Source organism: Electrona antarctica (assembly GCF_951216825.1).
Source record: "Electrona antarctica genome assembly, chromosome: 1".
Classification (NCBI taxonomy): Eukaryota; Metazoa; Chordata; class Actinopteri; order Myctophiformes; family Myctophidae; genus Electrona; species Electrona antarctica.
In genome coordinates, this window is record NC_136806.1 from 35,747,370 (window position 1) to 35,771,136 (window position 23,767).

General features: G+C 41.8%; 2 protein-coding genes across 2 annotated transcripts in view; both read right to left on the reverse strand.

Annotated features, from left to right (window-relative positions):
- Nucleotides 1-23,767, reverse strand: part of LOC306923782 (ecto-NOX disulfide-thiol exchanger 2-like) — a 118,161-nt gene that overhangs the window by 7,129 nt on the left and 87,265 nt on the right. The window contains exons 8-11 of the mRNA XM_079502090.1: nucleotides 7,909-8,015; nucleotides 6,353-6,473; nucleotides 5,176-5,363; nucleotides 65-205 (exon numbers count right to left, since the gene is read on the reverse strand). Of these exons, the coding sequence (XP_079358216.1) occupies nucleotides 65-205; nucleotides 5,176-5,363; nucleotides 6,353-6,473; nucleotides 7,909-8,015 (557 nt within the window). The remainder of the gene's footprint in view (nucleotides 1-64; nucleotides 206-5,175; nucleotides 5,364-6,352; nucleotides 6,474-7,908; nucleotides 8,016-23,767) is intronic.
- On the reverse strand, nucleotides 10,821-18,362 carry LOC306927056 (uncharacterized protein; the record flags this gene model as incomplete). The annotated part of the gene is made up of 6 exons (XM_079506678.1): nucleotides 18,293-18,362; nucleotides 17,870-18,027; nucleotides 17,293-17,354; nucleotides 17,088-17,179; nucleotides 16,482-16,591; nucleotides 10,821-11,054 (listed from the first exon to the last, which is right to left on the reverse strand). The coding sequence occupies exons 2-6, from the start codon at nucleotides 17,930-17,932 to the stop codon at nucleotides 10,821-10,823; spliced, it is 561 nt and encodes a 186-aa protein (XP_079362804.1). The 5' UTR covers nucleotides 17,933-18,027; nucleotides 18,293-18,362.

Consider the following 23,767-nt stretch of genomic DNA (forward strand, 5'->3'; position numbering starts at 1 on the left):
ATTTTAGATTTTTAGCGTTGGCTATTTAAAAATAGCCAGCTGCGTGTGTGCGCTGTGAACTAACCTGTATTGTATGTGTACTCTGTATGTTCTTCAGTCCTTCTTTGAGGGTCTGGACTTGGTTCTGCAACTGCTGTTTTTCCTCCATACTGTTCTCAAGATCCGCTTCCCGTTGTTTTAACTTCTCCCTCATCTTTAATAGTTGCTACACCAAGAAAAACACAACAAGTTCTTCAGTAGCCTTCAGCATGTAGCAGTCAGTCATTAACTGTGGTTCACACACAATAACTAGCAATTACTGTCATTGTTATTTCGTATCTTGTTCTCTCTGGCAGATCCATCCTCAGCAGGTGCTACACAAGGAACAGAGCAGACTGTCACCGATGTCAATTTCATGTGAAATAATGACCATAGAATCAAGAGGTGATGTCGTGACGGCACTAATGAAAGTGTTTTGCAGAGAGAAGACAAAGCATAAATTCTGTCTTGTGTCTGAGATAAGCTGCGAGCCTGTGAAAACCCTTGGTAAGCAATAGAGCACTTAAGTCTGACATCAATGCCGCTAGAGGGCGCTATTCTCCTGGTTTGTGGGGTTATATCTTTTGTTGAAAACCCCACAGGGAAATCTTAGATCGCCTCATATAAGCTCTGTGTTCTAAGAATAAACATACCATCCAGGCTTTTCTGTCAAGGGGGGTGGCTCTGAATAATTTATAATATTCATTCATATTTGATATATCCCGTTTCTGGAGCAATTTGAATTCATTCAGCCGTAAAAGTCTTAAAACTACACTTCCGTGTCTGAAATCAATGTCGCTACTAGCCGCAATTTGCAACTCTAGATTTTATTAGATTTATTAGAATTAGTGCGAAATCACCCTTATCTCTCCCTAAGCTCTTCCACTACCACAGGGGAATCTTAGATCGCCAAGGACTGTATATAAATAATAAATACAAAATAAATAAATCACCCCATCGATTTTACTCATATATGAAGCATCGACTGAAGGTGGAAATGTACAAATATACTCAGAGTAACACAATAAACACTAGAAACGAGTCAAACAACCCAAAGACTACAAGAGCGTATTTTAGTAGCGACATAGCCACAATTTGCAACTCTAGATTTTTTGAGTGATGCAACCACTCCCCTACGGACTTATGTGTGTGGGTGGGTGCCTGCCTGGCTGGCTGGCTGGGTAGGTATGAGCATGAAAACAGCATGGTTGTTTTTCACCACCTGTGCGCAACCTAACACACACACAAACACACACGCACATATTAACTGTATATATGATGATTTCGGGTGTGCCAGTACAGTACAGTACAGTGACAGTACAGTACAGTAGAGGGTACAGTAGAGGGACCGGCACATAGTAACTCTGTCATTTCTCAACCGCTTCGGACACGGGGCGGCACGTCGGAACCGGCCCGGCCCCCTGGGCGCGTTCCTGGGGGTCTGGAACCACCCCCCACCCCCTCACCCCCAGGGACCCCCACATGGTAACTCTGTCATTTCTCTACCGTTTTGGACGCGGCTGAACCCTGGGTGCCGCCCCCAGCACTTAGAAAAAGAATCACCTGCACAGAATTTCTTGACAGAAAGTAGCTCATAACATGTCTACGGTGGATGTTTATGAAACAAAAGCTCGGCAGATTGAAAGAGGATAATTCAAGCTTGGCCTAGAGCTGCAATGATGGTGAGTTTAACGTTGTTTAAGGGTGTTTAAGGTAGGGAGTCAATGGAGGGTATTGCAACTCTAGATTCATCCCATTATAAAACAAATCTAGAGTCGCTACTAAAATACGCTCTTGTAGTCTTTGGGTTGTTTGACTAGTTTCTAGTGTTTATTGTGTTACTCTTTGAGTATATTTGTACATTTCCACCTTCAGTCGATGCTTCATATATGAGTAAAATCGATGGGGTGATTTATTTAATTTTTATTTATTTTTTAACAGTCCTTGGCGATCTAAGATTCCCCTGTGGTAGTGGAAGAGCTTAGAGAGAGATAAGGGTGATTTCGCGCTAATTCGTCTAAAATCGTTATTAGTTTTGCCCAAAAAACAAAACTTTGGGCTAAATTCGGCCATAGCCACTTGCCCAAATGTGATGACAGCTGTTTTTTGCCCAAGGAGTGTTTGTTGTGCAAAACGAATGCTTACAATGGATTCAGAATCATGAAAACCCCCTAGTTTGAAACGCCACATGCTACTTAAAGCATAATGAAATTTAGAAAATGTTTCCTTATATATGCTGTTAATGGTGGCCATATGGATTTGGCTGCTGTGGTGACCCCGAAGGTCGCCGGCTCGGGCGCTGCAGCTAAATCATTAAAGCATGCCCTGGGCTACATCTGTGCAAAATGTGGCGCTTTTAGACGAATTAGCGTGAAATATCCCTAGGCTGCTCCACTATGGGGCTTTCAACACAACTAACTAGAAAAAGTGCCCTTCTGGGCACAGGTCTCCACCAGGAGGATAGGACTGTGTGAGATGTTTGGCAAAATGTTTAGGAGTAATATAAACATGTTTTTTTGTTTGTTAGTTTTTTGCAACCATTTTCTTCATTTTGTTGAGGAAATGCAGAGTGCCTGGTGGCACTATAATAGGCCAATGTGAAAAGGGTGCCATTTCTTCATACGCCTTTAATGGCAATTGGATGATTTGAGGCATTTTGTTCCAAAAATGTGTTTTGCAAAAATCAACCTGTTGGTGGCGCTATAACAGGCCAATGTGAAAAGGGTTCCTCAGCCTAGTAAGAAAATGTGTGAAAGATTTCACATAAATTGCATGCTGCGTTCATGATTTGATGCTTTTGTTCAAAACGGGGCAATCTTGCAAACTGTGAAAGCCAATAGCCAATTAGGATGGAATATGAAATATCGGACAGATCCGACTTGAGCACATGACCATAGAGATACTGTGTAACGATTTGTGAGATTTTTGGACAGAATCTGGAGGAGTAATATCAAAAAAATTGTTTTACAAAAGTCGGCCTCCTGGTGGCGCTATAAAAGGCAGATGCGGAAAATGCAGGTCAAAGATTTGTCCTTGGCCTCTAGGGAGTGTGCATGCAACGTTTCACGCAGATCGGTGCAGTTTCAGGTAAAAAATGTGAAAAGCTGCCTCATGGTGGCGCTATAACAGGTCGTTCTGGAAAATGTGGGGCAGAGGTTCATCGTTGGCATCCAGGGAGTGTGTGTGCAAAGTTTGGCATCGACCGGGTTAACGGTGCCGGAGATTAGCTGGTAACAGACGGACGGAAGGACACACACACACGGACGGAGTGCAAAACATACTCTCTCCCCATGCCTTCGGCCGAGACAATAACCCCATGGACCAGGGGAATAGTGCCAACTAGTGGCAGGGGTGTCAGTGGTCTACAGTGGTTCCCAAACCTTTTAGCCTGTGACACAAAATACAAATGAGACGTTTGCTCGGGACCCAAACAAGTGAAAATAGCCAATCTACAAGCTCACAACGTGGCGCTTCCAAATTGAATTTCTTAGATTAGGAATGTTTTTGTAAAACGTTTTTGAAATAATTAAAAACAAAATGTAGGAAACCAAAAATATAGGGATCCAAAAAAAATTGTCCGCGACCCACACATGGGACCCAGTGTTTGGGAAGCAGTGGTCTATACTATAGACTCTATAGAGCGTCGCAGTCCCGCCCCTTACCATGGACCAGGAAATTATTCTCCGTTAATTTTCCTCATAGACATTTCAGAAAGTATTATTTTAGTTAAAGACGTTTACGCCGCGGACAAAGCCAACTCGAGTCGTGACAAATCATGACAACAAACACAATTTTTGGGGGCGAAAAAATAATTAGAAAGAAGAAAAAAACGGCAGGTTACAACACTTTTTTTGTTGTTTTTCTTCTTTGTAATTATTTGTTTGGTCCAAAATATTGTTTGTGTTGTCATGAGTTGTCACGACTCGAGTTGGCTTTGTCCGCGGCGTAACCGTCTTTAAATAAATACTTTAAGAAATGTCTATGGGAATAATGCATTGGGATTCATTTCCTGGTCCATGGTAGGGGGCGGGACTGCGACGCTCTATAGGCAAGATGTGTGGACAAAATAATTAAAAACGATCAGAAAACTAACACACAGCACAACTCTATTTTATGTTCACAATGTGGAATATAACCAGATTTTGGCAATGGTTTGATCACGTTAGGTTCTCCTTCACTGAGAACCCAGCTGAGATGACAAGAATCATCTACTGTGCTCATTTCAATACCTAGCCCCTGACCGAGTTGCGGAGGCAGCTTTAGCATGCACATGGGAGCATATTCATCAAAGTGTGACACATTCAATGCTTTCAAGCTACAATAGCCAAGAGGAAACAAACAAATGACATACTTTCACTGTAATTCATGTGGCTGTGTGATACAATACGTGGACCAGACAAGAGCCGTCCAAACTTGGCATCTTCCAATTCATTTAATCCATTCAGCTAATCTTTTCATAAACAGACCATGAGAGACATACTGTATGTTTGGCACAGTCATTTCTTTCTGCCTGCAGAAATGAACAGCAGGGGCATAATGGATTCTCTTCATCTAAACAAGAATCTATCATCATTTCCATTACCTGTGGCAACTAGCTGCATAGGTGACGAATGAAAGGTGAAGGAATCTGTTCACAATTCAAAAGACACATTTTGAGCATGCCAAACAGTGCTTGGGTTCTGGGGAAATTGCCTCAAGACGTCACAAATCGAAGACATCAAAACTGAAGAGGAAATAATCTGCAATGAGCATACTGTATACCATGCAAAGATGGCCTCCCTCCTCTTCTTCCACCCGTTATATCTCTTTTCCTGTCAACTAAACTACAGTCTAGGCCCTAGACTGTAGAACCTCTGGTTCCCTAGACTCTAGGGAACCAGTTCTGCCTGTGTGAGGACGAAGGCCTTAAAAAGCCCAATTTAATTCATAGTTGAAGAAGAAACAACAGTGATGGACACCCACAGGGTGAAGCAGACATAATGATGTCACAGTGTTGATGTCCCTGATTTTAACACTATAACAGCACCTTTAAACTCATGTGTGTGTGTGTGTGTGTGTGTGTGTGTGTGTGTGTGTGTGTGTGTGTGTGTGTGTGTGTGTGTGTGTGTGTGTGTGTGCGCGTGCGTGCGTGCGTGCGTGCGTGCGTGCGTGCGCTACCTTCTGCATGCCCTGCAGAGCCTGCTGAAGGAAGCTGAGCTGCTGACAGCGTGTGTTGTCCTCTTCACTGATTGGCTGCTGGTTCTTGCCCTGTTCCTGCTTGAGGAGTTCTACTTCGTTCCTGTAGGCGTCCAGCTGGCAGCGAAGGGAGTCATTCTCTTCCTTTAAGGCCTCTGTCTGTAACACAGCTACACGCACGCGCACGCGCACGCACACGCACACACACACACACACACACACACACACACACACACACACACACACACACACACACACACACACACACACACACACACACACACACACAACTATGTACATTCATAATAGGATCCTTCCAGTGGTGTAAAAAGTACTTATTTTTAAAAAGACTGGAATTCAATAGGCCTACAAATGTGTATCAAAATTTACTTAACTCACCAAAAGTATAAAGTACTCATTGTGCAGAATGTCCCAAGTTTTAAAATGTATACAAATCTCCTGAAAATAGCCGATTTACAAGCTCACAATGCGTCACGAGCTTGTAGATAGTCTATTTTCAAATGGCTAAAATGTATATACGGTATAGGGCTGAAGTGGGTAATGTATGTATTGTAATATTAATGAAAACCCACAAAGTAACTAGTTGGCAGAAGACTGGTGTAGTTAGGAAGTATGCCACCACTGACTGATGACATCACTGAAACTCACCTGAGCGTGTCATCAGGTGAGGTGTTTAGCCCCACCCAGAAAAAGGATTCTCAGCAGGAAATGCCCAAAACGGGGCATTTACTGATACTGAGAGTCCAGCAGTGAGACTGGGCTGAAGAGATAAGGTTAGACGTGTAGGATAGGTTTTATGTGGGCGTTCAACAGTCTGCTATGGAGAGCCCATCAGTGGTGCTGATGAATCTCCTGCTGTGTGTATGTGTGCGTTTATTTCAGGCGGCAGGCCGTGAGGGCGCGCATTTCTCTCTCCCGGCAGAGTCATTTCTCTGCATCGACTCAGAAGACTCTGGAAGGTGCCTTCTTTCAATACGTTTCTATGCATGCATGCATCCATGTATTATGAGTTACAGATGTCCAAGTGTGTGTGTGTGTGTGTGTGTGTGTGTGTGTGTGTGTGTGTGTGTGTGTGTGTGTGTGTGTGTGTGTGTGTGTGTGTGTGTGTGTGTGTGTGTGTGTGTGTGCGCGCGCGTACCTGAGTCCTCAGAGTCCTTGCTGTCTGCACCGTTCACGTCTTCCATGTCGTCGTCTGACATCTCCATCTCCTCCTCTCGTCTGATGTCCATCAGCTGCGCGTTGTGCATGTTCCTGATCTCCTGGAACACAACGACAGCCACAGAGGAGCAGAGTTAATGATCTACCTCACAGCAAAGGCTCTCATGAGCGATGTCGTTTAGACGCTTAGAACTAACAGAAACAGAGTGTGATCAGGTTTGTCATCTCTCCTTTTCTGTGTCTGCAGACATAATTTACAAGCAGGAAGACTGGTAGTGAATTTGAGCAGTATGGGATGTTCTCAACAGACAGCAATAGAACAAAGGAGAGTAGAAGAGTAAAGAGGAGATGGTTGGTCTGGGGCTCAGGGCTTTATCTCCCTCTGGCACAGAAACAAGGCAGATGGAAGAAGCTGGAACAGCTACATTGCAGTATTACACTGTGCTAGAATGACTGACTAACGCTAGCCTCCAACTTCACCTACAGGAGGGATGTTTGGGCAACAGTATTGTCTGAGCCTTCCAGCTCTGCAGAACCAATGAAGCTAATGGAGCAAGAGAATGGAGGGTAGTCAACCACACTGTGTGAAGAGACACATCACACATGGCAACACACAACACTGAGACATGACGCATGTGATGAACAGCAATACAAGCACCACACCAACATACTGACAACCTCTCCTAGGAAGACATGGGAGCAAAGAAGACAAGAAAACAGCAGTAAACAAACTCAACCATCTGCCTGCTGCCACCATCTACCTCAGCCCCCGGGCAAGGTAAGCATGCACGCACGCACAACCTGGGTAGAAGGTTTGTCACACCGCATATAAACAGACATGGTGGCAGCTGTTGTCTGCACTGCCTCTCAGCTGCAGTTTGTTTGTCTTATACATTATGTTCATCCATTATTTTTCATCCCACTTTGGTTCTCACTTTAGGGCAAGAATAAGTATTTTTGGTGTGTTTGCACACACGCAAAGACACCAAATGTTGAAATGACTTCCTATTAGAAAATGCAAAAGGTAATGTTTACACAAAACATACATTTATACAGTGCAACACTGATGATAGTGCTGTCAAACAAGTCTATGAAAAAGTTGAATATGTGTTGTCGGGGTCCCTGTTTCATCTCTCTCTGCTTGAGGGTTTTTGGCCTGAAAAACGTTGAAGAAAACGTTGTTTTCCACTGGACTGACACCCCTCAGAGAGACTGCCCCAGCAGAAGACCCCTAGAATGAGGACTGTCTCACAATCCTGATGATATCTAACATCATCGTCATGATAACTACAAGGACGGATTTGAAGATGGACCAAATAAGGTGTTCCTGGACTACCCCAGAGATGGAAAGATATGAGAGAGACTGGGACTAAATTAATTCTTACAGTATTGTAAGACAACAAGGAGCCTACTAGCAGAGCCTACTAGCAGAGAGCACAAACACCAGAGAAATTAGTCAACGAGAATTCAGACCAACAACAGTCCCATGTTGTCTAACAGAGAAACAACGCAATGCAAACGAGTACCACTACCAACCTCGGCTTGCTTGCGCCACATGTCCAGGTTCTTGCGTTGCGCTTTGGAGAAATGGTCCCATGCCTTTTGTTTGGAAGCAGCTTGGAATACAGACACAATCTGTTCAACTGTGGCAGGATGCAGGAAAGGACAGAGATACCATCCAGAAAGACACAGAGAGAGAGAGAGGGAGGAGGGAAAGGAGCAGAGGAGGAACATTTTGAGTCAACCAGGGACGCATAGAACTGTGTGTGTGTGTGTGTGTGTGTGTGTGTGTGTGTGTGTGTGTGTGTGTGTGTGTGTGTGTGTGTGTGTGTGTGTGTGTGTGTGTGTGTGTGTGTGTGTGTGTGTGTGTGTGTGTGTGTGTCTGTGTGCGTGTGTGCGTGCGTGCACACTGTACAGCGCCGCTACAAAGGTTATTTGGACTTGGACCAATCATTCTGAACTGAAAAACCAAGGACATCTCAGTGTCTGGTCTCAAAAGGACAACATTACGGCTTTGAACAGGCAGCGTTGACACACAGCTCCTTGGCTATTGATTTAACCTAGGTTTAATGGGGGAGGTTTGTTCAGGTGTGAGTGCTTCCGCTTCAGTGAACAGCCTGTTGTGAGTGTTGTCACATTCATACCCTTTCCTTTCTCAAAAACGAAAAGATCTGTATCGACTTTAGACGTATACCCCACGTCCTACCAAGAACAATGTCATCCAGGGCCAGCCAGTGGAAATCGTACCCAGTTATCTTGGCACGAATATCGATAATAACTTGAAATTTGATGCAAACACTGACATACTGTGCAAGAAGGGCTAGCAACGCCTTTCCTGCCTAAGAGTGCATACATTCCGTCATTTCTTTCTCCTGTATCTGTTGGTACGGTAACCTCGTTATCAATTCCCTTGGGAGAATTGTGAAAACTGCTTCTAAAATGACTGGCATCTAATTGGAGAGCCTTGATTTCTTTTATAATAGACAGCTGCTCAAAAAAGCCCTGTCCATCCGCTCAAATAGTGCCCACCCACTCAGTTCGGAGTATATGCTGCTGCCATCTGGCAGCAGTTGGTTTGTTGTACCACAAAAAACAGGTATAAATACTCCTTTGTCCCTGCCTCGATCCGAGCAGTCAATGCTGCCGGAAGAAGGTACTGAAGGTAAAACTGATGATGATGATGATGATTTAGTACCTAGCACTTATCACTTGGCACTTTATGATAGTGACAGTTTATGATGCTATGATGCTTCACTTTGTACTGTACTTGGTTGGCTACTCTTTTATTTCTTGTCCTTTTTTATCAATTGCACAGATGTGCTCATGCTATGTTGTCCTATGCTATGTCTGTTGCTGTTTTGTACTGTTTTTACGTTTCAAACCTCTACGAACTGCTGTAAACCAAATTGCCCTCCGGCGACATTAATAAAGAACTTGAACTTTCAAATGCATTCAGAGCTGGAGGATGCCCAGCGAAAGGTCTTGTTTTCTACTCATGGAGTGCTCCTGCACTGCAACAGTTAGTGTAATTACTTTGCTAGAAGGCAGATAGTCTCACACAGTCAGACGATTATGATATGTCTGGACTCTGGATTAATCTGAATTCAAAGTAGGGGCTAAAACTGAGTGGGTAACCATTTGAAAATGAAGGAGAACAAATAAAATAACAGCATTGCCGAATCAATGCAAAGACTTCATACTGGGATGGCGATTATTATACATTTTTCCCTTCAAACCAGTGGGCGTAGGTTTATTATACTCGCTGCTCTTCTAGCACATGTATTGAATTTAGATTATTATGTGGATATCTCTGATGGTCTGCATGCCTACGCGAGACAAAGGCCTGATTTACACTGGCAGCCAAATCTAGCCTGAATCAGATCTGTGTCACTTCAAGATAGAAATCCGATTTGCTTAAATAAGTCTAAATGCAGACAGGTCACATGGAATCTGATTTTTTTTTTCAAATGTGACTTGAGTCACATTTTCAGAGGTGGTTTCAAATCTGATCCAATCTGAGGAGATCTGTCACTGCAACGACCAGATGAAGTGACCCAAGTTGCATATGAAACTATGCAAAACGTCACCCGCAGTGCGACCCGAGCGCTACTGACGTGACGTCATTACAGAGCGCGAGTATTTTCATTTAAGTAAACAAACAAGAGAGAAAGAAAAACAACGAAACGAGAGCAAAAGAAAGAAAACAAGCGAGAGGACAGAAAAGAGAGAAAACAATAGTGCAACACGTTTGTTTTATAGGAATAATGTCACTGACGTCACTCGCTCATCCCCTAGGGCTGGGTCGCAGAAGTTTCATTTTAAAATGAATTGTGGTCCAAAAATAAATAAACTGTCTCTGCGATATTGTTGGGGATGTGTCTCTGTATCGTTACAACAGTCAGTTAGTCATATTTGATCTGTTTTAGCGAAAATGTTAATAATTCGGCGGCTGTAATATTAGCGTTTTCTCTCAGTCAGTTGAGAGTCAAACCACTGCGATCATTTGTTTCCTTTTTGGAACACAGTTCTTATTTGAGGCGATATGAAAAAGTTATTGGAATTCCGAAGGGGGGAGGCGGTTAATAAGCAAACTGGGTAGGATGTGAAATTACGTCAGACTTTGGCGCTCCTGTCACTTTGGGGGATGCCTCCGTACAACGGTACAAACTAAACTGTACGAAATGTACAGAAACAAGGAGGACATTTCTCACGGAATGGTAGAGAATGGCTACACACGGTCCTATCTGCAATGTCAGATTGTTGTTGGTTACCACGGTAACCAAAGCAGATATGTTGACGCAGGGCGGCTCTGGGTTGAGTTGTTAAAATCAGTCTGAACGCACAGATCGGATCTGGTCACTTGCAAACGGTAGTGTGAATTAACTTGGATTTGACTTTATGTGACTGCAGTCTAAATCGGGCCTAAAAGGCACATTGTTGTTAGCAGCTTAACTTACTTTCCTGACCCATATTTGCGTGGTTGGAGAGGGCAGGACGTCATATGTGGCTCTAATGATGAAACTTAGCCTATTAGACTCCATGCTCCACAGCTCATTCCATGTGATTTTCCTCCTCTCCACGCCATCCCACTTCATCCAGCGGCCTTGCTGGGCCTGGGAGACTGCCTTGGCAGACCTGGCTGCTTCCTCCTGGTGGCGCACCTCCTCCACCACCATGTGCCGCTGTTCGGTTGGAGTAGCCGTTTGCCATGTGGGTGTTGATGCTTCCAAACCAAGCCGTGTTGGACATGCCCCACTATATCCCGGTGTCTGAGGTCTTTGCCATATATATAATTGCCTATACGCTACATGCTCAAATGTCTCTGTCTGTCTAATATGCACAGATGGGCAACTCACACAATGCATTTCCAAAATTATTTGAAGCCTAGAATCAAGGCATCCAGGGTCCTGGTGAATGATGACCATAAAACACTTGATTCCGTGAAGAAGAAATGTTGAAAACCGCAGTGTGTAAAGTGTATTTATATCGTTTATAATTAATGCAATTAATTAAAATAAGACAGAAAAACGAAAAACAAATCAAGTGTTTTATGGTCATGATTCACCAGGATCCTGGATGGCTTGATTCTAGGCTTAAAATAATTGATATACATATTTTTGGAAATCTCTATGGGTAAAGTTAATTGAGTGAAGTGGAACCATTAGTGGAACCACTAAATGGCCACCACTGCTATGCTCTATAACAGCAAATTTGACGATGGAGAGGGCCACCATATTTACACACTCACTCCAGAGGGCCACATTGCATAGCATATTACTCTCGTAGCAAAACGTAGCTCAAACGCGCTACAAGCTCAAAACGCGCTTGTAGATCAGCTATTTTTGCTATATTTGAATTGAAATCCTGAAAAGTTACCTTTTTTATTTAGTTTCAAATGCATTTAGTTATAGTTATAGTTATAGACACTAACATTGTAATACTAGTCATTAAGCTGCTGATATAGACTGAAGTAATTAAAGTGGGTCATGTTTGCATGTTTGGAAATGTAACAGCTGAAATCAATAATGTATCAGTATTCTGATATTAACCTGCGGGCCACATTAAGTGATGGTGGGGGCCGCATGTGGCCCCAGCCCCGGGGCCGCCAGTTGCCCATGTATGCTCTATAATAGGGATGACAATGGTCACTGTCCAATTCTCCTAAAGTGCTGAAACCATCACTGGGCGAAAAACCCAAGAATCCCTAGAAATCGTTGCCCGAATATTACCAGATATGATTCAAATACGGTGATATCCGTATGGATACTCTCCGGATTCTTGACATATACTCCCGTAATGGATTTCATGTTCGGAGAATATCAAAACTCCAGAATGGGACCAATTTTATTCTTCTAGAATATGGAGTTAATTTTATCCAGGATACATGTCATATCCAATGTCAAGATATGACTACTATGAATATCCTAAGTCCTAACCCCAGTTGTATCTTTTGTCAGAATATGACCTGTTGTCATATCCTAAGTCCTAAAACCAGTTGTATCTGTTGTCAGAATATGACCTGTCGTCATATCCTAAGTCCTAAAACCAGTTGTATCTTTTGTCAGAATATGACCTGTCGTCATATCCTAAGTCCTAAAACCAGTTGTATCTGTTGTCAGAATATGACCTGTCGTCATATCCTAAGTCCTAAAACCAGTTGTATCTTTTGTCAGAATATGACCTGTTGTCATATCCTAAGTCCTAAAACCAGTTGTATCTGTTGTCAGAATATGACCTGTCGTCATATCCTAAGTCCTAAAACCAGTTGTATCTTTTGTCAGAATATGACCTGTCGTCATATCCTAAGTCCTAAAACCAGTTGTATCTTTTGTCAGAATATGACCCGTCGTCATATCCTAAATCCAAACACCAGTTGTATCTTTTGTCAGAATATGACCCGTCGTCATATCCTAAGTCCTAAAACCAGTTGTATCTTTTGTCAGAATATGACCTGTCGTCATATCCTAAATCCTAAAACCAGTTGTATCTTTTGTCAGAATATGACCTGTCGTCATATCCTAAATCCAAACACCAGTTGTATCTTTTGTCAGAATATGACCTGTCGTCATATCCTAAGTCCTAAAACCAGTTGTAACTTTTGTCAGAATATGACCTGTCGTCATATCCTAAGTCCTAAAACCAGTTGTATCTTTTGTCAGAATATGACCTGTCGTCATATCCTAAATCCTAAAACCAGTTGTATCTTTTGTCAGAATATGACCTGTCGTCATATCCTAAATCCAAACACCAGTTGTATCTTTTGTCAGAATATGACCTGTCGTCATATCCTAAGTCCTAAAACCAGTTGTATCTTTTGTCAGAATATGACCTGTCGTCATATCCTAAGTCCTAAAACCAGTTGTATCTTGTCAGAATATGACCCGTCGTCATATCCTAAATCCGAACACCAGTTGTATCTTGTCAGAATATGACCTGTATATTTCAGTGTACCCAAAACTTTATACTAGGCCCAGTTATTTTTTCCCCTCTACACCAAATGTTTCATCCAAAAAGGCGACCTACTTTGAATATAAACATCAAGCTAAAAACAATTTACAAAACAAAAATCACTTCAGTGCAAACAAACATTTATTTATCAACCTGAAAACAGGGGCCATGCCTCCAAAAGATACGGATGCAACGTGAAAGCATTGAATACAGTTGAATGAAGTGTACTCGGGGGCGGCAGAATCAAGGGTAGTGGGGACCAGGCAATGTGTATTCTGGCATAATTTTGAATCATTAGAGCATGGGGGTACTTTTTTACAAAAATTTATAGCGATTTCTTTTTTTATTATTTACTATAGTCCTACTAGACCCCACGATATTATATCTGGCCACAAAAGATCACAGGATCTACTGAATGTGAAGGTATAGCCTACTGGGAGGAAGCCACACTGTCATGTACGTTTGACACATTCAGTAGATCCTGTGATATTTTGTGGCCAGATGTAATTTCTTGGAGTCTAGTAAGACTATAGTAAATAATAAAAAAAAAAAAATCGCTATAAAAATGTGAAAAAATGAAACAGCTAAAATTCCTAAAACAAAAAAAAAGCAGCAAATGAAAAAAGAAATTACATTAATCTTTTACTTTCTATAATAACCTAAAACATGAACCTAGGTTGAAAAAGTCACAGGAAGGAACAATACAATGAAGGTTTAAACATTTAAATACATTTTAAAACAAAAAAAGGCAGCTTGAAAGTATTGTAGCCAGGACATTCTCAGTTTGTCTGAACAGGACAAGAACACATGATGGCGCACAGGATGGAGCACAGACGACGGGAGTCAGGGTGAGGAGCAGATGAGGGGAAACCACTCACACGCGTGAATTCCGTTTGTGTCCGAGCATAGGCACGGCTGAGGCATGGTAACCCCCCGCCTGCCTGTGATTGGTCTACAGACACTGCCCGTCTTAACTGTCCTCGGAGACGCGAGGTTAATTAATCCGTGGTGAGATTGAGAAATAAATAGGCTACAATTTTGTAGAAGAGGCAAACTAATATTGTTTATGCAGTTTGCTTTGATTGAATAACACGTATGTTGTAACCTACTATGATTTGATTTGGGTGTGTTCTAAATAAAGTGTTAGTGTTGATTATCATGTATTAATCTAATTATAGTAAACTAATACTATTACACTAAGATGGATAAAGATGAAGGGAAAATATATCTTTTTATAGTACAATAATATTTCAAGTTTACACAAATTACACAATAATCAACACAAACACACCCAAATCAAATCATATTATGGCGTGCATGTTCAATAAATTATTCCATCAAAGCAAACGGCATAAACAATATTAGTTTGCCTTTTCTACAAAAATAAAACGTACAAGTTAGCGTTCTCTTGTATCATACCATACTACTTGTATCATTTCCCACCACGGAGTAACCTCGCATCAGACTATCCAGCATATCCACCTCGGAGGACAGTCAAGACAGGCAGTCACAGGCAGGCGGGGCGTTACCATGCCTATGCTCGGACACAAACGGAATTCATGCCTCTCACACTCACGCACTCACACTCCTCCAGTCCCTTCCTCTTCACCCTCCAGGGCCTCTTTTATGTACAGACGTTTGCCCTCTGGAGCAGGGGGGGATCTCAGGGTAAAGAATCCAGAATGAACCCTCATGCGGGTCTCCTTGGGCTCCACACCCCTCTGGAGCAGGGGGGATCTCAGGGTAAAGAGTCCAGAATGAACCCACATGCAGGTCTCCTTGGGCTCCACACCCCTCTGGAGCAGGGGGGGGGGGGTCTCAGGGTAAAGAGTCCAGAATGAACCCTCATGCGGGTCTCCTTGGGCTCCACACCCCTCTGGAGCAGGGGGGATCTCAGGGTAAAGAGTCCAGAATGAACCCTCATGCGGGTCTCCTTGGGCTCCACACCCCACCAACTGTTGTAGGCATATGAAATTAAATTGGAGAAAAAGGGGGTAAATTAAGTGGTTACTCAAAGAAAAGAAAAAGTACTCGTATCGGTACTCGGTATTGGCGAGTACTAACAATTAAGTACTTTTACTCAGTCTGAAAGAAATCGGGACAACGCTATTATGTCATTGGCAACTACACACATCTCCAAACATTCTACCCCTTTGTGTATGACCCCTCTGCTTCATGTCCTGCAGCAGATTTCTCTGTAATGACCACCTCACTGTTATATCCCTTGGCTTAAATAAACCAGTAAGACACCTAAGAGGCGGATGTGTGCACTCGTTGACGGTAGACTGCTGGCCAGTGCTGGGCGAGCACTGGCGCTTTGGCATGGAAGGGTCAGATCAACATGGAATGAATTCTTTCCATATAGCCTAATAGTCCGGCAGCCGACAGGCTTCTTTTGTTTAAAATTAACATCCTATGGCAGGCAAAAATGTCAAACTTTAATTTTGCTTTAAGTAGCATGCGACATGTCAAACTAGGGGGTTTATTATTCTGAATCCATTCCAAGCATTAGTTTTGCACAAAAAACACTCATTGGGCTAAAAGCAGCCATAGCCACTAGCCCAATGTGCCCAAAATGTGCTGACCTCAAACTAATGCTTGGAATCGATTCAGAATCATGAAAACCCCATAGTTTGACATGTCACATGCTACTTAAAGCATAAAGATCATTTTTGACATTTCTGCCTGCCATAGGATGTTAATGGTAGGGTCACAAGAAACCCCTATAAAAAAAATGCCCAATAGTGACAGCCGGTCAGCAAGTGGATTCATGAATGTATGTATATAGACAATATTTTAGGCCAATAAAAAAAAAGACTATATACCAAATTTCCCACCCCATAACCGTGGCTGCCGGACTATAAGGAGCATGTCTTGAGTGTACAGTGTTTGATGATGTCAGATCAACATATGGAATGTCAGAACAGGTCAGCTCCATATATGGAGATCTAAGGGTGGTAGCGGGGACATTCTCTTGTGTACAGGGTTTGATGAGGGCCGGGCCTTCATTCGGGCCTGTTGAGAACTCTAGTTGCCGGGCGCAGCTGCACTAATAACTTTGGGGCAGGCCCGTCTAGAGTTTAAATGGACAGGTATCAGTCAAAAGGGAGACATCAGGTTCTGACATTTCACATGTCAGTAAGAGCAGGTCAATAGCTCACCCGATCCCTCCGGCTAGTGAGAGCCTTCTTCCTCTTCACATCCTCCAATGTCCCGGGCAGCTCAATTCGTGTGGTTGTCTTGAGGCTTTCAAAAGCCCTGTTACAGGCTTCTAGTGAATGCCAAATGACAACACAAATACCACATTATGATCTCTAAATGTATTATATTAAGGCATCTCAAAAGGATGGTGATAGAAATTAGCAGACAAACTGTAAACTGTCAAACTAAATGGGGGTACTCTGACGAGCTAGCTATAGAGACAGGGAGACCCCTATTATTTAGCAAACACTACAGACATGATTACCATTTGAATAGAAAACCAACCTATTTAACAAAAAAATAACACCAATATTACATTTGTCAATATTTGGTCATTGTGCCATCTGTTATTTTTAACCGTATCAAATCAACACTAATCTACAATTTAGGCATTTAGCACACTTTATCAAGAGCGATTTACAGTAAGCAAGGTAAACATACATAGAATGCAGAGACAGTGAAGTGCCTCAGTAAACTAGGATCACATGGTAAGCTAGGTCACTCAATTGTTAAAATTGCTACTTCAAAAGGACTAAGTCGCCAAATGAATGTGATGTTAGACTTACTCCTGATCAAGCTGAGGTCCCAGTGTGGCTCTGAGTCCTTGATCGCCTCCACAATGGCCTTGGTCACTCTCACATTGTGATCCTTCCTGAAGCTGTGGATAATCACACTTTTAAGATATCATTCAGCATAACACGATAAAAATGTCCATTGACTATGCGTTGTTATTTCACAAACAGAGGCATTTCAGAGGGGAAAAAAACGTACAAGTCAGTTGGCTGGACGTACCATTCCTTTCCCATTTCTCTGTAGGTGTTCCGGACAGAGGCCTGTAGGGACATTAATACAGTGGTGTCTAATCATGCTTCATGGAGAGGGCATAGATAATATCGGTACATGCTTAATGCCATAATACATGGATAATATTGGACATACTGTTATACTAACAGTAATACATAGATGATTGAGGATCCCCCAGATCAGCTCAATGTGCACACATCGTTTCCTCACTCAACAGTAAACAAACCAACGTACAGTATACAGTAAGTGTATACAGGGTATTTGCATAAGTCACAATTGAATGACTTTCAAGACCTTTTCAATACCAAATTGTCTATTACATAAGAAAGCAGAAAACATGAAAAAAGGCGATCTACAAGCTCACAACGCCTCCCAGTTTGAGGCGTTGTGGCTAGGGTGGGGCCCCCAGTTAAAATATGAATATTCTGGGTAGGGTCACAGCCATACATTTATACAAGGGGTTCTAGAGTTGTACTGTTGGGGGGGGGGGGGGGGGGGGGGGCTCTGTTGAAGATAAAGATAAATAGGTAGATTAAGTACATACAGACAACTCTTGGGGAATCTTTTGGCTGGCAGGAAGAGGCGTTTGCAGGATGGATGCCTCCATCCTGTCCAGCCTCTCTGTCACCCCTGAAAAGCTCTCCTTGACGGTGCTGGACAACTCCTTGATGGCATCCACCCTTCTGGTGAGCTGTTACCGCTCTACAAATTGTGAGGGGAAAATAAATAAGTTAGGATTGAATTACTGTTATTATTACAAGTTTATGTTCTGTGTTTCATTTTCCAACAAAATCACAATAACCTTGGTCAATAGGTAGCAGTGCAGGACCACAGGTCATAGCTGGGTCTCTTCGGGGTGTAGTGTCTTAAGCGCATGCGTGTTCCCTCATAACCGAGAGGACATGTGAAAGAAAGCCACCAAAATAATGCACCGAATAACACGTGCGTGCGTGGCCAAAATTCTTACCATATTCAAGATCACGCCCCAGTCATGGTCCGAAAGAAACTGGATCATGGTAGACACCCTAGGATTCACACTAAGTCGTGATTTGTTTTGCTTTCCACTTTAGTGCCTTTCTCTGGGTTGATCAAGAACAAGCAGCTGCAGACACACAAGGACAATGAAGAAAATCTTTAGATTATAATACAGCTATGTAAAGAAAATAAACTAATGTAGATTATATTAAAGCAATTAAAAAATAATAAAAACTGGAGGGTGGTGTATGTGTGTGTTTGTGTCTATGAAATGCGTACTGAATGTTTAAGCTTACTTGTTTTAAAAGGCCATATTCGAAGATCATGTTACTCAAAGGTTCCTGGTCTTTGGTCGTCTTCTCCACCATCTGGGTTGACCTGATAAAATAGAATTCAAATTATTAATGTGTGTATATCTAAGTACTGTGTGTGTGTGTGTGTGTGTGTGTGTGTGTGTGTGTGTGTGTGTCCACGCACGCACGTGCGCAACTATGAATCTTACCATAATCAACAATCTCACTAATCATGGTGAGAGTGAATCAAGGTAGACCTAGGATTCACAACTATAGATAAGATGTGCTCTCCTTCTCTGGGTTGATGGAGAACAGACACCTGCGGAAATAGAATAAAAACAGTATTATATAGATATATATATATATATATATATATATATATATAGATATATATATATATATATATATATATATTATAAAACAAAGTTGTTCATTTAAGGCAACTTCTAATGGAAAAGATTTAAATTAGGCAGTGCTACTTTCTTTTAGTGCAGGCTAAAGCAAACACAAAAATACACACCTCTCCAGAAACTCCAGGGTTGATGCCAGCGCTGATGGGTAGACGTTTTGCAGAAAACAGGACTCTGAATAAGAAACAAAATAATAAAACAAGCATCATTAAGATTTTAAAACTGCTCATCACCATCAACATAAAAGATTTGTGCCAATCCTATGCTTTCATGTTGCATCATTTGATGTCACAATATCATCAGCAACTGGTTGACACTCTGGAAACTTTCAAGCAATCACTAATAAACAAGGTGATAAAATATGAAATACTATTAGAAACTAACTAACTACTATAACATTTGCAATCGGAGGGGTAACCCAGTTAAAAATGGTAACCAAACATGTCAATGATCAGTCAGTCAGATCAGTATAAAGAATTATGATGTCACTTCCTGAACTGCCACTCCCCTCACTGTGTCAGTCACTGAAGGCAGCATTCAGTGTTTGGTTGCAGCATGCTGTGTTGGCAGTGTTGCTGCTTTGTACTCCACCTAAACTTCACGTTATACTCAGCGGTGAGTAAAATTTATGAAATCCAGTGCAACTGTGCTCTATATAAAGGTTAATTTGATTATTTTACACTTCCCTATCGACCATCAGTGATGTAAATAGGTTTTGAAATGTCAATATGGTCTTCCAGAAGCACACAAGAAAGAACCCTATACAAAACCGCCACTAGACCTATTATCAGTATGTATCTAAAGTAACTCTAAATTACTGTACTGTCCTTGTATGTAACTCATCTGTACATTTAGAACTCATGGCATTGGCTTGGCAGCAACTGTCAAAGTGTGCAGTGACACAGAGATCCTTCCAACCGCTTTTCTCTGTGAATTCCTGAACTTTTTATCAAAAATATTTCATGCACGAAAACAAATTCTACATTATCTAAGCACATGTTAACACGCACCAGGCTATAGGACATCAGCTATATACAGTAGTACCTCAAAGACAGGCTAAAACAAAATGTGCTGGAGACAGTAAGTGACTATCGGATCTACAAGCTCACAATTCCATGCATTGAGCTTGTAGATGAGCTATCTTTTATTTGGCCCATGTTTGACCAGTTTATATGATGGTTTCTTGATTACTTTTGATGTAGTCTTTCCTTAAATTGTCACTACAGTATTACTGTCATCTGGGGACCCCCGAAAAAAATCAGACCGACCGGTAGAGAACCACTGCACTAACAAAACTGTACATTCCTCTTTTTAATTGAAAGCAATAATGAAATTGCCAGAAATTATGCTCTCATAGTGCTCAGTTACATAATCATGTGCACAACTGCAGTGCTAATTAGTGCTAATATACAGCCACTGAGCGAAAAGCCAAAGAATCCTTTGCCCGAATATGACCAGATATGATTCAAATATGGTGATATCCTCCATATGGATACTCTCCGAATTCTTGAAATATACTCTTGTAATAGATTTCATGTTCGGAGAATATCAAACTCGAGCCATGGGACCAATTTTATTCTTGTTGCTGAACAAACACTATAGCAATGATTACTGTCACAATATAGAGCTACTTAAACTGTTACTGAACAAACACTGACTATACCAATGATTATCACAATATAGAGCTATTTGACACTTATTTCAACCAAAGAAAATCCTCTACACTACCTTTAATTAAGCAACATGTTTTAAGTCTTTTCAAACGTGGCTCTGCAGTCTGCAGCCAAATAGCCTACTTTTGGTTTGACATGAAAACATTGACAAAGGCAAACATTGACAAAGGCTGAAAACACTACAGTATGAAGTGCAAATGTAGCTGCAAACCAATAAATAAAAGCTTAGCATTACATTACCTGTAATCTCCATTCCATGCTACAGCTTCTGTGTGTGTCTGTCAGCTGCTGAATGCAGGCAGGCTCGTCCTCTCTGTTCAAAGGACAGCGTGTACTCTTTCATGAGCCAATGGCTGCCTGCCACGTCACTGCCTAAACGTCACAGCCAATCAGATTTCGTCTTTTCAAAAAAGAGGTGCACTATGGGTGAACTGAAGAGCTGCAATGCATTGTGGGATGTGTAGTTGATCTTTTAAGTGCTTTCCATTAACACTCCTTATGTCACGTTTCTTCAGCAACTACAATGATGAATGCCTGATTTATTTCACTTTCATTCACAATATAATATAATAATACAGATTGTTTGGGCCTTAAACTGATTATTTTCTTACAACCTGTCAATTAATGTATGTTGTCTGTATTGACTGTATGATGCAGTTTTTAAAAAAAAACTTATTTCAAGCAGTTTTTTTGTGTTTGATATTAAATTATATGGTTAATATCAGGTGGGTTACACTCAGCAGTGGTTCTGGGGAGTTCCAGTTGTTCGAGGACCACCAGTGGTCCTTATAGGGGTTCCAGGTGGGCCCCAGCTAAATGATGGAGAGTTGGTTAAACCAAATGGACCCTTATAGATCTACGTAAAATGAAAAATGAAAGTTATGAAACCAATAACTGCGTCTGGCACCACAAGGGTGCCAGAGGGTAGTTGCAAATTCTGCACCCTCATAGTTTAAATTTAAAAATTTGATTGACATTTGACAATTGACATTTTTATTTGCCGGCCTCAGTCATTTAATCCTGGAGCCAAGCATGGTGTGCACTTGTGTCTGTGTGTGTGTATGTGATTGTAAAATCCATAATCTTTTCAAATAGCTGTTAATGTGTGTGGGTGCCGCTACTACACACATTGGAAAGATTTAGCATAGACAACCAAGTATTAAAGAAGGTCTTTCCCCCTCCGTAAGGTTGCAAGATACCATCCTGGAATTTATACCCTCACATCAGTAAGCAGGAACTGGGGATGGCAATGACGGACCTGAAAGTCTGACGTGGCATATGCATGTCAAACTGGGGGTCCTTGAAAAAGGTTGAAATCACTGCTAGAGCCGTACATATCTTATATCAGTATTATCAAGCTCAAAGTTTCCATGGGAAATCTGAGCATGAGAGAGGTCATGTAGGACATGTAACTTCTCTGCCTGGATAGCTGTGGCGGTGGGGGTCTTTCCCTGTCCCCCACTCAATAACCATTGACACAGTTGTAGTTATATTTACACTTTTATCTCAAAATGATTTTTCTATTCTACTGTTAGCTTGTATCCTATCCCCCCACCCCCCTACCACACACACACACACACACACACACACACACACACACACACACACACACACACACACACACATACATACATACATATGCCTACATTCAGTTTTCTTGCATTTTGCTTATCTTAGGAGGTGATAACTTTGATTCAGACAGACAGACAGACAGACAGGCTGTATGTCTGTCTGTCTGTCTGTCTGTCTGCCTCGCTGTCTATCTCACTGTCTGTCTCGCTGATAGATAGATCGATAGATAGATAGATAGATAGATAGATAGATAGATAGATAGATAGATAGATAGATAGATAGATATTTTTAAACCCCTCTGGGCAGGTGGGAGACTGGCATGTTATATTATGATGGTGCCATTTACCAAAACACAGACAGGCACCATGCACATTTTGCAGGTGCCTGTGAATTATTTTGTAGTCCACTTCCAACTCTGTGTGGTCGATCATACGTCGATCTAACTACAGACAAATGAGCTGCAATGTTTTGGGAAGAATGTCCTGGAACACAGATTGTCGGAGAGACACGAGACCCATTTCATCGGATTTGGCATCCTTCAAATATGAAAAATGTGTCCTGCCTGAAAAAAAAGGATTTTGTTTAAATATTTAAATGATTTATAATGCCCAAAGGTCGCTTCAAAGTCTTGGGTGACTGTTGACCTTTAGGAGTGTCCGTTTGGGAGGAGACTTATGTTTTCTCGTTCGTCTCGGCCAGCCGATCGAGGATCTGTTTTCCGTTTGTCTCTACGATTTTTTGGGAATTTACTATTGATTTTAAGGACAGAAGGCCGCAAATGTTGAATCGGCTTAGTCCGAATGTCGTGTCTATTCCTGGATCGTGGACGCTTAGAAGTGTCGGAGAGACACGAGACCCATTTCATCGGATTTGGCATCCTTCAAATATGAAAAATGTGTCCTGCCTGAAAAAAAAGGATTTTTTTAAAATATTTAAATGATTTATAATGCCAAAAAGGTCGCTTCAAAGCCTCTTGGGTGACTGTTGACCTTTAGGAGTGTCCGTTTAGGAGGAGACCTATGTTTTCTCGTTCGTCTCGGCCAGCTGATCGACGATCTGTTTTCCGTTTGTCTCTACGATTTTTTGGGAATTTACTATTGATTTTAAGGACAGAAGGCCGCAAATGTTGAATCGGCTTAGTCCGAATGTCGTGTCTATTCCTGGATCGTGGACGCTTAGAAGTGTCGGAGAGACACGAGACCCATTTCATCGGATTTGGCATCCTTCAAATATGAAAAATGTGTCCTGCCTGAAAAAAAAGGATTTTTTTAAAATATTTAAATGATTTATAATGCCAAAAAGGTCGCTTCAAAGCCTCTTGGGTGACTGTTGACCTTTAGGAGTGTCCGTTTAGGAGGAGACCTATGTTTTCTCGTTCGTCTCGGCCAGCTGATCGACGATCTGTTTTCCGTTTGTCTCTACGATTTTTTGGGAATTTACTATTGATTTTAAGGACAGAAGGCCGCAAATGTTGAATCGGCTTAGTCCGAATGTCGTGTCTATTCCTGGATCGTGGACG